The sequence below is a fragment of the Carassius gibelio genome, chromosome B4 (assembly GCF_023724105.1).
Source record: "Carassius gibelio isolate Cgi1373 ecotype wild population from Czech Republic chromosome B4, carGib1.2-hapl.c, whole genome shotgun sequence".
Taxonomy (NCBI): domain Eukaryota; kingdom Metazoa; phylum Chordata; class Actinopteri; order Cypriniformes; family Cyprinidae; genus Carassius; species Carassius gibelio.
Genome location: NC_068399.1, coordinates 20,949,928 through 20,966,967, shown reverse-complemented (window position 1 = coordinate 20,966,967; position 17,040 = coordinate 20,949,928). Strand labels below are relative to the sequence as shown.

General features: G+C 40.6%; 1 protein-coding gene across 1 annotated transcript in view; it reads right to left on the bottom strand.

Annotated features, from left to right (window-relative positions):
• LOC127956567 (uncharacterized) overlaps window positions 1–17,040 on the bottom strand; it is a 355,838-nt gene that overhangs the window by 328,016 nt on the left and 10,782 nt on the right. The window contains exons 3-8 of the mRNA XM_052554600.1: window positions 6,311–6,613; window positions 5,915–6,229; window positions 5,521–5,823; window positions 5,034–5,357; window positions 4,177–4,473; window positions 3,641–3,955 (exon numbers count right to left, since the gene is read on the bottom strand). Of these exons, the coding sequence (XP_052410560.1) occupies window positions 3,641–3,955; window positions 4,177–4,473; window positions 5,034–5,357; window positions 5,521–5,823; window positions 5,915–6,229; window positions 6,311–6,613 (1,857 nt within the window). The remainder of the gene's footprint in view (window positions 1–3,640; window positions 3,956–4,176; window positions 4,474–5,033; window positions 5,358–5,520; window positions 5,824–5,914; window positions 6,230–6,310; window positions 6,614–17,040) is intronic.

The window sequence follows — 17,040 nt, the reverse complement described above, 5'->3', positions numbered from 1 at the left end:
AGCACAACTCCCAGAACAATCACAAGCACTGGGGGGACGGAGAGAGTTTGTGGAGGAGAGACTGATGTTGAGAGCACTGGAGGAGAAACTGGAGGAGAAACTGATGTTGTTGTGGCAGGAGAAGTGGACACTGACAAATCTGGCAAATCTGGCAAAACAGACACAATCATGTTCAAAGCTAGGAATGTTCTGAATATAACAACATTAGACACTTTAAAATGGTCTAAAAGGAAATATTATTTCTCAGTATTTTCCTGTGACCTGCACAGGTGAGTCCAGCGTGCTCTTTGTGGGAGCAGTCAGTGTGGTTTTTCAGGGAGAGAGGACAGTCCCACAGGTGAATCTCATTCCCTCTGCACTCGACTCTGTTCATCCACACAACACCTTCACCAGCACCAAAGACTGAATTCCCATCAGCCCTCAGTGCTGCTCCACAACCCAGCTGCCTGCAGACCACCTGAGCATCGCTGATGTCCCACTGATCATCACAGACTGAGCCCCACACAGCGTTATGATACACCTCCAGCCTCCCGGAGCACCGGCCCTTACCTCCACTCAGTCTGAGAGGAACATGATCTAAAACACACACACCACAAAAAACTACATACATTAATTGCCAGCAGAGTATTGTCTGAACAGCAGCGTCTGCACAGGAGTGTGTGTGTGATCTTTTGTATATTCCAAGATGAAATCCTGCTGGTTTCTCATATAAAAAAAAAACATTATCTTATGTCCCTGTCGAAAAAACAGTATATGCAGGTCAGATGTTTTGAAGCATGGCAGCTGGTCCTGAGCTGGTTGTGAGCTGGTTTAAGCCGGTCCAAAGCAACTAGCTCCTGCTCATAACCAGCTTTGAACCAGTTTATGACAAACTAAGGACACGCTTAAAGCAGCTGCCACACTTAAGAACATACCTAACCAGCATGTGCTGATTTTTTCAAGAGGGGTTGCATTCAACATTCATAATTTTTATGGTTGTTTCTGTTAAATGAACTTACCTGAACACTTTCTCTGATGGGGAGATGTGGAGCATGTCAGAGAGCTTCGAGGAGACTCATGGATCTCCTGCTCTGTAACAATAATTAAATTATTATTAAATGTATTCCACACATCTTCTCTATGCACACATAATAAAGGATCATGTTTGTATTGTTCACTGATAAAAAACAACAACATCTGTTTTACCTGAGCAGATGATTTTGGCCACTTCATCGTCACCACAGTTATTCTGTCCCCAGAGTGAAGAAGGACACTGCCATAAAGTGGAATCATGTGGTCGACATGTAACTTTATCCAGCCAGTTAGGGGCTGATTTCACTCTTGATGTAGAATCAGACAAAACACCAGATCTTCCACAGTTCAACTCTTGACAGATCAGACTCACTGTGTCTCTGTCCATCTGGTTGTAACACACATTACCCCAGGATCCATTGTAGAAAACCTCCACATTCCCTTCACAGCCATCAGTTAACCTGATCTCTTTAAACTCTACATAACAAATGTCAATTTGAAAATCACAAATTTGAAAAAAGCATAATGGACACTTAAATTTTGAAATGTGTAAAACCTTATATTTAATTTCAGTGTAAACAATTTAGCTGCATGTTTACCTGAGCACACGACTCCTACGTCCTCCTTGTGATTACAGTCATGTTTTCCCCAGCCTGAAGAAGAGCAGCTCCACAGGGACGTCTCATTCCCCTCACACTCCACCTCATCCAGCCATATGTGTCCAGAACCAGGACCAAACCAGGCTGGTACCTGCTGGTTACTGAGGGCCACTCCACACTGCAGCTGTCTGCACACCACATGGGCATCTTTAATATCCCAGGAGTCATCACACACTGTCCCCCATGAGCCGCTGTGAAAAACCTCCAGCCTCCCTGCACAGTCTCCCCCAGAACCCACCAGCCTGATGGACCCGCGACCTGATATTCAGAGAAAGAAAAACACATAATTATACAACTAAAAAAATATCTGTCCAGATGTTGTTGTTCTCACCAAGGCAGGTGATGTACAGCTGTTGTGTGGAGCTGCAGTTGAGAGTTTGTGGAGAGCTGCAGTTCCCCAGATGAGCTTCACTCCCAGAGCACTGGAAGCCCGTCACACACTCATGACTGTGTTCAGGACTGGATGAAGAGGAGCCATAGAAGTTCAGCACAGAGCCACAGCCCAGCTGTCTGCAGACCACAGAGGATTCAGTGAGACTCCAGGAGTCCAGCAGAACTCTCCTCCAGACCTGATGAATGAAAACTTCCAGCTCCCCCTCACACTGTCTCTCTCCAGACAACCGCACCAGACCATCATGAAGAGCCAGAGAGGAATCTGAAATGTGTTAAAATGTAATGAGATAGTGTTTAGAAAATATATTAAACATTTTTCAGTAACATAATTCTCTAAAAGTCAAAAAAATTTACCAGAGCAGATGACTCCAACATCTCGTCTGTGAGAACATTCAGCTCGACTCCATGAAGAGATGGAACATTCTGAGAGTTTTGTTTCATTCCCGTCACAATCAAACACATCAGCCCAGATTTCATTATTTCCCTCTCCAAACCAGTCTGATCCCACAACAGACACAGCAATCCCACAATTCAGCTGTCTACAGAGGACATTGGCAGCTCTCATATCCCAGCATGCATCACACACTGTGCCCCACTCTTTGAGGAACTGAAGCTCCACTCGTCCAGAACAAGTGTCTGAGCCATTTATCAGTCTGAGATCAGTGTAACCTGAGCGAAGTAAAAAGAGTTCAGAAACAATGCATAAAACATTCTTAAGCTAAGTTGTCACTATATTGATAACATTATAACTCAAACCTAAGACATCACCTAGTATCAAAAACAAATGAAGAGATGCTGAATATTTATACTTAACCAGAGCAGATCAGTCCCACAATGTTGTCAGTGGTGCAGTTGTGTTTGAGTGATGATATTGAACAGAATGAAATTTGAGACTCATTTCCTCTGCACTGAATCTCTTGTGTCCACATCTGAGTGTCTCCTTTGTCAAAAGCAGCTGCTCCCAGCACCTGTACAGGAGCCCCACAGTCCAGCTCTCTACACACAACCTCTGCATCCTGCTGGTCAAAGACAGCGTCACACACTGACATCCACGTCTGATCATGAAGTATCTCTAACCTCCCAGAGCAAAGATTAGACCCATCAGCAAGTCTGGAGCGTTTATGTCCTGTTTATATTGCATAAAAGTGAGTATTAGGTGAGCAGGTTTTGGATGTGGCAAGTTTTACATTCATTCAATTACATTTTCTGAATATATATGCAATTTTAAATGTTTACTGTAATACATAATTAAAGTTTTTTTTTAATGGAATTTCTCATCGTAGTTGTTATTCCCTGAAAATGTATATTGAACCTGGACAGTTGAGGTCACCAATGCCTTTAACTATTGATGGTGTGCTGTAAATATTTATTTAAATCATTGTGAAAATGCAGTAAAATAATCATGGCAAATTTACATTATTTTCAAGATGCCTTATTTTTAAGTGGTAATTAATTCTAAGAATAATAAAACATGTTTAAAGCTAACCATATCCAAAAATATATATCTTTATTTTCTTACATAATCAAGACAAAATTATCAGAAAGTGAGGAATGCTTTGAGGTTTAACTTTATTCACCTGAGCATATGACACCAGCATCACGATTATGACTGCAGACAGGTATATTCCATCCTGCTGACCCACAGTTCTTCAGTGTAGACTCTGATCCTAAACATGTTAAAGCACTCATCCAGATTGGTCCTGATCCTTGACCAAAATGAGCACGACCCTGAGCATCTACAGGTTCTCCACAGTCCAGCTCTCTACACACCACTGCAGCAGCAGGCATAGCCCAGCTATCATCACACACTGTTCCCCACTGACCTCTGTGATAAACCTCCACTCTACCAGCACAAGGACTGTTACCATTTACCAGTCTCACATGCATTACATCTAAGAGAGAAAGACAGAGACTAAAATTAATCAATCATTCTAATGAGATGTCATAGTGTTTAAAATTGGCATAACTACTACTAAAATAGATTAAAAAAAAAAAATAGAAAAACTAAAAATAGAAATATATTTTTAAAAAGCAGAATTATAGTGTTATATTTTTAAGAATTTTTGTTAATTCTTCTGAATACTACTAATTTCTCTCATATTAATCTTCTTACCAGCACACTGAAGCACCTGGTGATCATCATGAGAGCAGCTGTGTTTCTGTGATGCTGGACACATTCGAATCTGAGACTCATTTCCTCTGCACTGAATCTCTTGTGTCCACATCTGAGCGTCTCCTTTGTCAAAAGCAGCTGTTCCCAACACCTGTACAGGAGCCCCACAGTCCAGCTCTCTACACACAACCTCTGCATCCTGCTGGTCAAAGACAGCGTCACACACTGACATCCACGTCTGATCATGAAGTATCTCTAACCTCCCAGAGCAGCGAGAACCTCCAACCAGCCTGACGCCTGCAGAAGTGAGAGAAAATAAAAGTTCAATAACCATTGTTATGATAAGCAACCACATTTATCTAAAATAAAAAGACAAGACTTCATAATAACTTTGGCAATAACTTTTACTGATATTATTGTTCCATTCAGTAATGCTGACAGATAATTATTTTATGTGCATTCGACTGGTTACAAATGTTATTAAACCATGATACATTTATATTTTTTATGAATGTACATGAACTACTGATATACTATCATTAGTCTTGGCCTTAGACAACACAGAAGGTGTACAGTACTTAATGCAATTTTTGTATAATCACTGCCTTATTCGTATTTAGATTTACATAGTACTTTTATGCATTTGGCACACATTTATGCACATAGAATAAGCTACTTACAGATGTATTTAAGATTAACATTTTATCAGTTCATGCATTCCCTGAGAAATGAACCTATGACTTTCGTGTTGCCAACACTTGGTGTTAAAAAATAAATATAAATCTTTGGAACTAAAATATACTGTAAATCATGTGGATTAACAGTGATGTAATAATTTACATTTTAGAACAGCTCACCTGAGCAGATGACTCCAGCATCTGTACCATGATTACAGTCATACTTATCATAATCATAGAATTGAACTGATCCACAGTTCTTCAGTGTAGTCTCTGATCCAGTACACATCATACGATTAGTCCAGATTGATCCTGATCCTGGTCCAAAATAAGCATCACCCAGAGCATCTACAGGTTCTCCACAGTCCAGCTCTCTACACACCACTGCAGCTTCAGTCATATCCCAACCAGCGTCACAAACTGTTCCCCACTGACCTCTGTGAAGAACCTCCACTCTACCAGCACAGCGACTGTGACCACCAACCAACCTCACATTCACACGGTCTGTATATTGAATACAGAAAACAAGAGAAGCAATTCTTATGAACAGAGCAAACAAGACAGTAAGAAGAATCTCATAATGAGAGAGAGAGAAAAGAATCTTTCATACAAAGAGTCAGAAGATTTGAAATAAGATTTCAGTGAAGAAAAATAAATTTGCTCAAACCTGCACACACCAATCCAACATCATTATCATGTGAACAGTTGTATTTGTGTAACAGAGATGTTGGACAGAGGTGAATTTGAGACTCATCTCCTCTGCACTGAATCTCTTGTGTCCACATCTGAGTGTCTCCTTTGTCAAAAGCAGCTGCTCCCAGCACCTGTACAGGAGCCCCACAGTCCAGCTCTCTACACACAACCTCTGCATCCTGCTGGTCAAAGACAGCATCACACACTGACATCCACGTCTGATCATGAAGTATCTCTAACCTCCCAGAGCAGCGAGAACCACCAACCAGCCTGACACCTGAAAAAAGCACGAGTATGAATGAACCTTAAATAACAAAACATGCACTATTTTATTTTATTTTTTTAACAAAATGAAGTTTTGAGTTTACCTGAGCAGATGACTCCTGCACTTTTGCTCTGACACAAACCTTGAAAACCCCATATGATAGATCCACACTTCTTCAGTGTGGACTCAGATCCAGTACACATTACATTATTCATCCAGACTGGTCCTGATCCGAGCCCAACCTGAGCATCATTCAGAGTATCTACAGGTTCTCCACAGTCCAGCTCTCTACACACCACTGCAGCAGCAGCCAAATCCCAACCATCACCACACACTGTTCCCCACTGACCTCTGTGATGAACCTCCACTGTCCCACTGCAGGGACTGTTTCCATTAACCAACCGCACATTTATTATTTCTGTGAACAGAAAGAGGAATAAATTGGAAGAGCTCTATCAAAATTAAAGAAATCTTTCCTGTTGAAACAGTCAACACATACCTGTACACAACAGTCCAACATCACTGTCATGAGAACAATTGTTTTCATGTGATGGTGATGTTGGACAGAGGTGAATCTGAGATTCATTCCCTCTGCACTGAATCTCTTGTGTCCACATCTGAGTGTCTCCTTTGTCAAAAGCAGCTGCTCCCAGCACCTGTACAGGAGCCCCACAGTCCAGCTCTCTACACACAACCTCTGCATCTTGCTGGTCAAAGACAGCATCACACACTGACATCCACGTCTGATCATGAAGTATCTCTAACCTCCCAGAGCAGCGAGAACCTCCAACCAGTCTGACGCCTGAAAGAACATAAATTTTAGTTCTGTCAGGACCACTATTGTCAAAATGACACTTAGCATATAGTTTGGGTTGATGGTATGGTTCTGTTCTGGGTATAAACTCCCTGCCCATCCATGCAGCTTGTCATGAATGACCAAGGAAAGCTGCAATAACCTTGTATGAGTTAACAGAACAGAACCAAATATAGCAGACATTAATTATCTTAATAACATTAATACAACAACCAGTGCTGTAAAAACATCGGGTTAACGCATGCAAATGATTTTTTCAGTTTGACTGTTAAAAATATTTAATGCAGTGCACACCGGGGTGAAGCCACCCCACACACAACTGCTGCTTCTGTGTTTTTTCTTGAATTGCATTTATTTAGATGCAGAACATCTTTACAACAACACAAAACAGGAGACTTTTCAGATGCAGTGATGCCAACTTAATTTTGCTGCTAAATTTAGCAACTTCTCACACGACCCTAGCAACTTTTTCTTCCAAAAGCACCTACAGTAGCAACAAATTTGGCTATTTTTCAAATTTATTTAGCAACTTTTAGTAACTTTTGATAAGTGACTCAAACAATAAAAAGGCACACATTTTCCATCTAAATTAGACAAGAGGAAACCAAAGATGCCTAGTATTACACACATCACATGAATGAATTTAGCTGCTGTTTGCAAATTGTTCAGTTTAATAGTAATAATTGAATAATTGTTTATTTATGATATACCTTGTTAGTAGCTTGTACCTGCGACTATTGATCTGTTAGTACACAGTCAGAAAAATATCTAGAAAAATGGAAAAGTTAACTAGTAATTTTCCAGGAATTACCAGTAATTTAAAAAGCAGGTAAAAAAAAAAACCCTGTGAAACATCAACACGGAAAATTTCTTAATATTAACACAACAGATTTTGTCCTGTTTTTAGAGACTTTCTTATAGTGTAGCATACTAACTAACTGCTAAAAGATAGTTATGTTTTAATACCATTAAGTTATATTATTTCACAAACAAATCTAAATTAACATAAGTAAAATATAATTTTTACTGAGTCTTGATGTAGTGACACAATTTTGTGTTGTGGTTACATAATTATGTCATCATGCAATGACATAACAACGTCATTTAGCAACTTTAAGCAAAACAAATTAATAAAAAAAATCAATCTTCCTTTAACAACTTCCCCTGAAAATTAGTTGGCAACACTGTTCAGGTGCACACTTCAACTTAACCTCAGCGAAGTTAAACGAGCATGGAAAAGGTACAGGGGTGTATTCCAGAAAGCAGGGTTAACTTACCGTGAACTAAACCCTGAACTCTCAGTTGATTAACCCCAAACCTTGCTTACTCGTGTCATGATTCTGCCTTCATGTCCTTGATTTTTCTCTAGTCTTGAGGCAGGATCATGACAGGCCCGTGTTTTGTGTGCAAGCACATGGCCTTGTCTTTGGGTCATGTGCTTGTGTTGTCTTGTTTCCTGACTTGTGTTGTCAATCTCCTTGTGTTCGCTGTCTAGTGTGGTTCATTGTTACACTTGGTCAAACGTTGTGAGATGTGTGGATTGTATTTCTGTCGTGTGAGTACCAGAGTGAAGAGTCTTCTGTTTTATTGTTTGTTTCTAGTCTAGTCTAAGTCTTGTTAAGTTATTTGTCTATTCCCTAGTTGTTGTTTTCCCCCTGGTGGGTTTTGTTTTCCCCTTTTTTGTCATTAATAAACCTTGTGTGTAGTGCATTCTGTCTGCGCTTGAGTTCATCCCCGCACCCTTCGTGTCAGAATGACCCGCCCAAGAAAGAACTCAGCAGACAGGATGTCCTCCGAACTTCAGCGACAACTGGAGTTCCGTAAGCAATGCTGGTTGTCATCCCCAACTGACAAGAGGAGGGTCATCCTTCCATTCTCGTCCCAGGGTGAGTGGATCCTGAGAAACTATGGGAGAGTTTCTCCCTCAAGGTCCCCACCTTCTGCCAAGCTGCCAGTGATCTCAGAGGGTCGTGTCCTGGCCGTTGCAACACTGGGGGATCAGGCTCATCCCTCCCCGAATCCCGAGGCACCTTCCGCACCTATCAGTCTCTGCAGGAAACGAGGGAGATGGATCTTGTGGGGGTCTGCCTCGGAATCCTCAGCATCGGAGTCAGCCCTGCCTGAGACTGTCCTTCCACTACCAGTCACGGCTCTTGCTGAACTTCCCCAACCAGTCACAGATCCGGCTATTGCCTCTGCTCCGTGGCCAAGGAGAAAGAGGAGGAAGAAGGGTCCTTTCTGTCCTCCGTCCCTGTCTCCCCATGAGTCTGCGACGCCTCTCCAACCCGCCGCTGTATCTGAGAGCGCTGTTCCTGAGCATGCTGCTTTAAGCGTGGTTCCAGAGGTTGCTGTTTAAGGCTGTTCCGAAGACTGCGGTGGAGAATGTTGTTCCTGAGATTACCTCAGTGAAGAAGGTTTCTGAACCAGCAACGGAGAGAACTGTGTCTGAGTCTGCAGTCGTGAGTGCTGAGGAGAGAGCCGCGGCTGACTTGGCTGCTGAGGTGGTGTTGCAGTCTGTTTCGGCTCATCAGGAGATGCCCATTGTCATTGCTGCCAAGACCCTATCACACCTAGTCAAGATCCTAGAAGTCCCTGTCAGACCTGTCTTGTCCCCAGACCCCGTACCTAGAGCTTCAGAAAGCGCTGATCCCCGAGCCAGCTTCAGAGAGCGCTGATCCCCAAGCCAGCTTCAGAGAGCACTGATCCCCGAGCCAACTTCAGAGACTGCAGTGAGCTCCGATTTTGAGCCAGCTTCAGAGACTGCAGTGAGCTCCGATCTCGAGCCAGCTTCAGAGACTGCAGTGAGCTCTGATCTCGAGCCAGCTGCAGTGAGCTCCGTTCCAGAGCCAGCTTCTGTCAATGCTGCTGCAGAATCAGAGATGAGTGTGGATTCGGATGGAAGCTTTGATTCCGGGTCTGTTACTGTGAGCCCAGCACCTTTTCCCACTCCATAGTTGCCTGCTGTACCCCTTGTCACAGTACAACCCCAGACTGTTTCTCCCAAGCTCACTTCCCACTCTATGCCACCCAGACCTGCCCAGACCCCTCATCATCAGCCTTCGTCCCGTCAACCTAAGACCTCCGCTCTACCCATCCACCATGGACCTACCCCAATGAGCTTTGCTGTCCCGCCTCCTCCCCTTCCTTGTTTGTTTTTTTCTGATATGTCACCCAAACCCTGTCGTGGTGTATTCTTGTTTACCTTTTATTGTTGTTTGTCATGTGTTGTTGGTTTGAGTCTGTATCTCAGTCAGTCATGTCCCAAATTTGATGTCCCCTTGAGGATGGTCTGGAAGCCGCTCCTTATTTTCTTGACAATTGTACTTGAATGGTCTGGAAGCCGCTCCTTATTTTCTTGACAATTGTACTTGAATGGTCTGGAAGCCGCTCCTTATTTTCTTGACAATTGTACTTGAATGTCTGGCAACTATAGTTGTATTCACCCCTTCAATGTCAAATTTGAATAGGAGGAGAGCATTTGGCATCTAACCCAAAATAATTGCTTTCAAAAGGTCAATCTTTATTCATAAACAAATTATGTATAAGTCGAAAAACATTTAATGCAACCCCCCAAAAAGTTTGTCCATTTGTCTTAAAATGGTGGAACATAGTGCAGAACAATGTGCAGCCATTAAGTTGACCCAACAGGGTATTGTGTATCAATAGGTTAATAAAAAAAATATAGAAATAAAAAAAAATTATAATGAAGGAAATATTACATCTATATAATAAAGAGTATACCTGAAAGAAAATTATGCATTTAACTGTCTGGTTACCAACATTCTGCAAAATATCTTTTGTGCTCAACAGAAGAAAGAAACTCTATGAAACAATGGAACTATGAATAGGCACATATTGATTAGGTCAAATTAATTAACCTTGACAAAAATCCTTGATATTAATGAAATTAATGATATTCTTTTTAAATATATGATTATTAATATAAGTATCATTTGTAGGCTACACCCATGATTGTTTGTTTATTTACTTATTATTGAACATGCAGGTATTTTCATTCTTAAAAGTGTGTTAAATGTAAGTAAATAAAATAAAATAGAATGAAGAAAATATTACACCTATATAATAAAAAAGGTATACCTGAAATAAAATTACGAATTTTTTTTAGGCCCATAGTATTCAGTGGCTTACTGTAAAAGGTGATTTCATAATAATGTAAATTCATTACTTTCAGCATTACAATGGAATCATAAGCTTAAAGTCATAAGTCTTGGGGAAGTCGTGGCCTAATGGTTAGAGAGTCGGACTCCCAATCGAAGGATTGTGAGTTCGAGTCTTGGGCCGGCAGGAATTGTAGGTGGGGGGAGTGCAGGTACAGTGCTCTCTCCACCCTCAATACCACGACTTAGGTGACCTTGAGCAAGGCATCGAACCCCCAACTGCTCCCCGGGCGCCGCAGCATAAATGGCTGCACACTGCTCCGGGTGTGTGTTCACAGTGTGTGTGTGTGTTCATTGCTCTGTGTGTGTGCACTTCGGATGGGTTAAATGCAGAGCAGGAATTCTGAGTATGGGTCACCATACTTGGCTGAATGTCACTTTCACTTTCACTTTAAAATTAATTAGGGTCCTTGACATATTAGAATGAAACACATCCAAACTGGATAAAGGGCCCTCAATATTTTGCCCCTTACGAGACATAATGTCATAAAAGGGTGAAAAACATGATCTACATCAATTAATCCCATGTGTTAGCTCTTTATCTTTCCGTTCTTCCTTTTGTGTGACTGACTGAAGTTAGTAAACTGCTGCTGTCAACCCCTGTGGCAAAAGCAGACACAGAAGAGGGGCAGTAGAGCTGTGGAAAGATTGATCTCTCATATCCTCCTTTTGACAGATTTATTCCCGATTAATTTAAGGTCTACTGTACAGTAGAGATGTCAGTTAAAGGGTTAAGGGTTTTAGGTGGGATATTATGAAAGGAAAAAGCACTAAACAAGACCAATAACCTTGATTCATAACTTGTTAACACCGTATACACCATTTCCCATGCATGATATGTACTTACAAGTTATTTGTCCACCGGACATTTGACTAAGTTTACAAAAAACTATAGATCTCCTGGAAGATTTGTTTTGTTTGGATGATTCTAGAGACAATAAAAACTTATTAGTAATATGAAAATTTAATTTCTTTGGGAGGGTTTGCCTTCGCCATGCTTCCTGGAAGTAGGGGTAGGAAGTTGACAGCCTCATGTGACAGGAAGGAAGTGGATACCTTATTTTTATTCTTGAAATCCTTTATTTGGTTGTTTACTTGCATGTCATTGAGAAATATAACATTGATAACATATAGAAAAATACTTACAAAAGGAAAATGACAACTATAAACAGCGGCAACTATAGTTGACAGTGGGCTTAAATTGGTTAAGACTCAAGACATTCTCAACAGAGCGACGAATCGACGAGACGCTAAGAAAAAGTGTGCCAGGCAGTTTCTTTCTTATTCTTTTGTTCATTAGTTGTTTACATGCTTGGTGCATATCGCCATCTTATTGATGGATGTGCAATCATTTTAATTTTTTTTCCATTTAATCTTTAATCCTTGAGAATGTGAATTATATTGTTTGTTTTATGCTAATTATACATTAAGTCATATCAGATATGTATTTTGATTTAGAATTTAGACATTATAGAAAATACCACTCCATGTGTGAGATATAACATGTAATAAATAAAATATATGTTAAACATTACCTTGTCATAGTGTTTTATAATTTATGCATACGTCTTAATACATAATTTATAGATAACTCTTATATATGCCAATAAAAGAAATAATCATTTTAGAATAATATATTGCCTTATTTATTACATATTTTAGCGCTTCCTCATTAACATATCATATATATATATGCTTTGAAGCAACATCCAAGATGGCAGCCGAGCCACACCTATGTGTTGACCTCAGTGTTTGAGATCTCAAGGTTTTAGTTTTTTTTTTGTGATGTTTTATGTCTTTTTTATGTCTTTTAAACTCAAATGAGTATACTCTTGAGAAACAGGACATTCTCTTCCATACTGGGATTATTTTAATAGCGGATAAGGCTGAATTTTGAACTTAAAACCTGGACATTGACCACCTGGTAGCCCTGTTTGCTAGCCACCACCTGGATGCCCTGCTAGCAGCCTGCTACAGGTAGCCCTGCTTGTTAGCCTGCTGCAACTAGCCCTGCAGCTAGTTACCACCTGCATGATCTATTGCTACCTTGCTGCTGGAATTACTGCTGCTAGCTTGCTGTCAGTAGTCCTGCTTGCTTGCTAGCCGGTTCTTGGATGCCCTGCTGCTACCCTGCTACTGGTAGCTCTGCTGCTAGCCTGCTGTTGGTGGCCTTGCTTCATAGCCTGCTGCTGGTGGCTTTGTCTGCTAGCCATCACCTGGATGCTCTGTTGTTAGCCTGTTGCTGGTAGCTACCACCTGGATGCCTTGCTGCTAGCTGCCCTTGCTAGCTACCACCAGGATTCTGCTACTAGCTCCACTTGCTAGCCACCTTTCGGATGCCTTGTTGCTGGCCCCACTAGCTAGCCACCACCTGGATGCCCTGCTGCTAGCTTTGTTGCTGATAACCCTACTCCTAGCCTGCTACTATTAGCCTTGCTTGCGAGCTATCACCTGGAAGCTTCCCTGCTAGCCTCCATCCTATAGCCCTTACTTTTTGACTCCAAGCTACTGTTCACCCCTGTTAAGGCTGTCTTCAACTAAACCTGGTAACTTGACATCATGCATTTTTTTATACTCTTCATACTTTTACAGTCCAGCCCTATACTAGATGAATTTAATATGCCCAAAATGAGTAGTATACCGATACAGTTAAATTACGGTCATTTCTCAATTTCATCTACAAGTTATTATGAGATGTACAGAGGACAGTGGTAATGATAAATATTACCCAGCTAAACAAAAACTACGTTGTTTGATTATGCTTTTATTGATGTTATCTGGTAATGTTCAGCCCAATCCTGGTCCTGTTCTTGGTCTTCTTAATACTTTGCAATCCTTAGCCACTCCTTCAGATTTCAAAAGCAGACATGGCCTTGGGTTTATACATTTAAACGTTAGAAGCCTAGTCCCTAAAATGGATATGATTAGGATCTGGGCTAATACAACCAATGCTGATATCATTATTATTTCTGAAACCTGGCTTAAAAAAAATCTGTATCTGATGAATTTATTTCTATTGAAGGTTTTAAAGTTTATAGAACTGATCGGGTTGGCAAAGGAGGTGGGGTTGCCATATATGTGAAATCCAAGTTTTTAAGCTCGGTAACCCTGTCACTAACTAAAGCTAAACAGTTTGAAATTCTGACAGTGAAAGTGAATATTTCAAAAGACGCTGATATTACAGTAGTTGGGTGCTATAGACCTCCATCTGCTTCAAAGGATGCTTTCCAATCTATATCCGAAATATTACATAAAATTAATGACTCTGAATTTATTCTTATGGGTGATATGAATTGGGACTGGCCAGAGATGGGACCAAGTCACACATGTGCAAGTCTCAAGTAAGTCTCAAGTCTTAACCTTCAAGTCTCAAGTAAGTCCCAAGTATTTTTTTCTTGGGCAAGTCAAGTCAAGTCAAGTCACAAGCTATGTCAAGTCAAGTCCAAGTCAAGTCACCTTAATATTGTTATTTTACCTGCAGAATCTGACCTTAATAAAGTTAAAAGACAAGATATAAGTAACTGTCAGTAAATTAAAATAATTTGGATTTGCATTGTAAATACTCATGTGCAGTAATATACATCATGGAATCAAACAAAATTGTAACTTCCTAAAATTATTTATTTTTCACTTCTGCCAACAGTGTTTGAAATGTTTTACATTTTCAACATTGAGTCCATAAAACTAAACATCCAACAGACTCCTCTCTGAACACCTCTCTCTCTCTCTCTCTCTCTCTCTCTCAAACACAGTTTACATACAACATTAAACTGTTACATTTCTCCTCTCTCTCTCTCTCTCTCTCTCTCTCTCTCTCTCTCGCTCTCTCTCTCTCACACACTCTCTCTCTCTCTTTCTCTCTCTCTCTCAGAGTATAGAATATAAATATGACGTATTTTCAGTTGTTTCATACTTTTTTGTTATGTACAGTACAGACCAAAAGTTTGGACACACCTTCTCATTCAAAGAGTTTTCTTTATTTTCATAACTATGAAAATTGTAGATTCACACTGAAGGCATCAAAACTATGAATTAACACATGTGGAATTATATACATAACAAAAAAGTGTGAAACAACCGAAAATATGTAATATTCTTGGTTCTTCAAAGTAGCCACTTTTTGTTTTGATTACTGCTTTGCACACTCTTGGCGTTCTCTTGATGAGCTTCAAGAGCTAGTCACCTGAAATGGTCTTCAACAGTCTTAAAGGAGTTCCCCGAGAGATGCTTAGCACTTGTTGGCCCTTTTGTCTTCTGTCTGCGGTCCAGCTCACCCCTAAACCATCTGGATTGGGTTCAGGTCCGGTGACTGTGGAGGCCAGGTCATCTGGCGCAGCACCCCATCACTCTCCTTCTTGCTCAAATAGACCTTGATGCCTTCAGTGTGACTCTACAATTTTCATAGTCATGAAAATAAAGAAAACTCTTTGAATGAGAAGGTGTGTCCAAACTTTTGGTCTGTACTGTATATATATATATATATATATATATATATATATATATATATATATATATATATATGCACTTCTCATGATTGGGTAATCGCGGCAGCTACATTTGTTTTTCTGATTAATTGTTTTGCTCTATGAGAAAGACAATGTAACAAAATATTCGGGGCTTTTGCCCCCTTAGCCCAGCCCTAGCGCCGCCCCTGGAATGCGTTTTTTTGACGGCCTGCTAGCGGATCATTAGGGGCTGTTCACATCACGTCTTTTGCACGCGCAAGTTCGTTATTTCCAATGTAGGCGCGCGGTATGCGCGCTCATAATGGAAGCAACGCGATCACGACGCGCACCGCATCGAGTTAAAAACATCTAAACTTTTCAGAATGCTGCAAGCGCACTGCAGGTCATGTGACAATAACTAACCAATCAGCTTAATCCTTTCCCGTATCAACGTGAATTTAGTAGCAGAGCTACTGCGAGCGATTTTTAGTGCTTCAAATCCATTTATCCTTTGATGAAATTTCCGCGTCTTCATTGAGAGAGAGCGTGTCATCATGTATGCTTAGCAAAGTCAGACGCCCCAGGAGCACTTCTGCCCGAGCGCTTTGGAAAGGAGGAGAAAGCGGCGCGACTAGCGTTTTCCACGCGTTTTTAGTCGCGAACTATTGAAGACAAAAGCGATGACCCTCGGTACCTCTCAGGCTGACATGTTGATGTGATGTGATGTGATATCTGATTTAAGTGGGCGTGGTGTGTGTAAGGTAAAGAGGGCATGACTGATGATAGTGTCCTGATCCAGTCACGACGCTATTCTCAGCCTGCGCTCCAGCTGAGTAATCAACTTTATTTAAAAAAATAATTTATATATTTTATATTCAAACTGAAAACATGATTTGATTAACACTCAAGTCATTCAAGTCATCGTGTCTCAAGTCAAGTCAAGTCCCGAGTCTTTAACTTCCAAGTCCGAGTCAAGTCTCAAGTCCTAAAAATAGCGACTCGAGTCGACTCGAGTCCAAGTCACCAAGTCTCAAGTCCCCATGTCTGGGACTGGCTGTCTGGGAACTCTGATTGTTTTAAAGACTTATGTAATGACTTAAATTTAGTGCAACTTATTAATGAACCGACAAGAATAAATCCCAAAGCAGAAATAAAATCTACTCTCCTAGATCTAATCGTAACAAACTCAGTTCATAAATACACCTCAACTGCCGTATTTTGTAATGATGTCAGTGACCATTGTGCAGTCGCTTGTGTAAGAAATACAAAAATCCCTAAGGTAAAACCACGCATGATCCTAAAAAGACATTTCAAAAGTTTTGAACAACAAGCTTTTCTGCATGATCTGTATCATAGTGAACTCAGCAGGGTGTCTTTGTTTTCGGATGCTGAAATGGCATGGGATTTTTTTCATTCAAATTTTATTTCCATTGTAAATAAATATGTACCAATCAAAAAGTTTAGGATCAGTGGTAAGGACAATCATTGGTTTTCAGACAGCCTATCAGAGCTAATCTGTTTGAGAAATAAAATGTGGGCACAAGCCAGATTTTCCGACTCTTCTGCTGATTGGACTGCATTTAGAACTGTAAGAAACAAGTGTACTTTGATGATTAGAAAGTCCAAATCTGAGTTTTTTTTTAAGTCAACCACAGAAAACTTAAACAATCCTTTAAAGTTTTGGAAATCAATTAAATCTTTATCGGGTGCACGTGTGACCTCAAACCTCCCAGATCAGATTCTTATTGGTTCAGATGAAATAAAAGATAAAGTAGTCATAGTCAATCAGTTT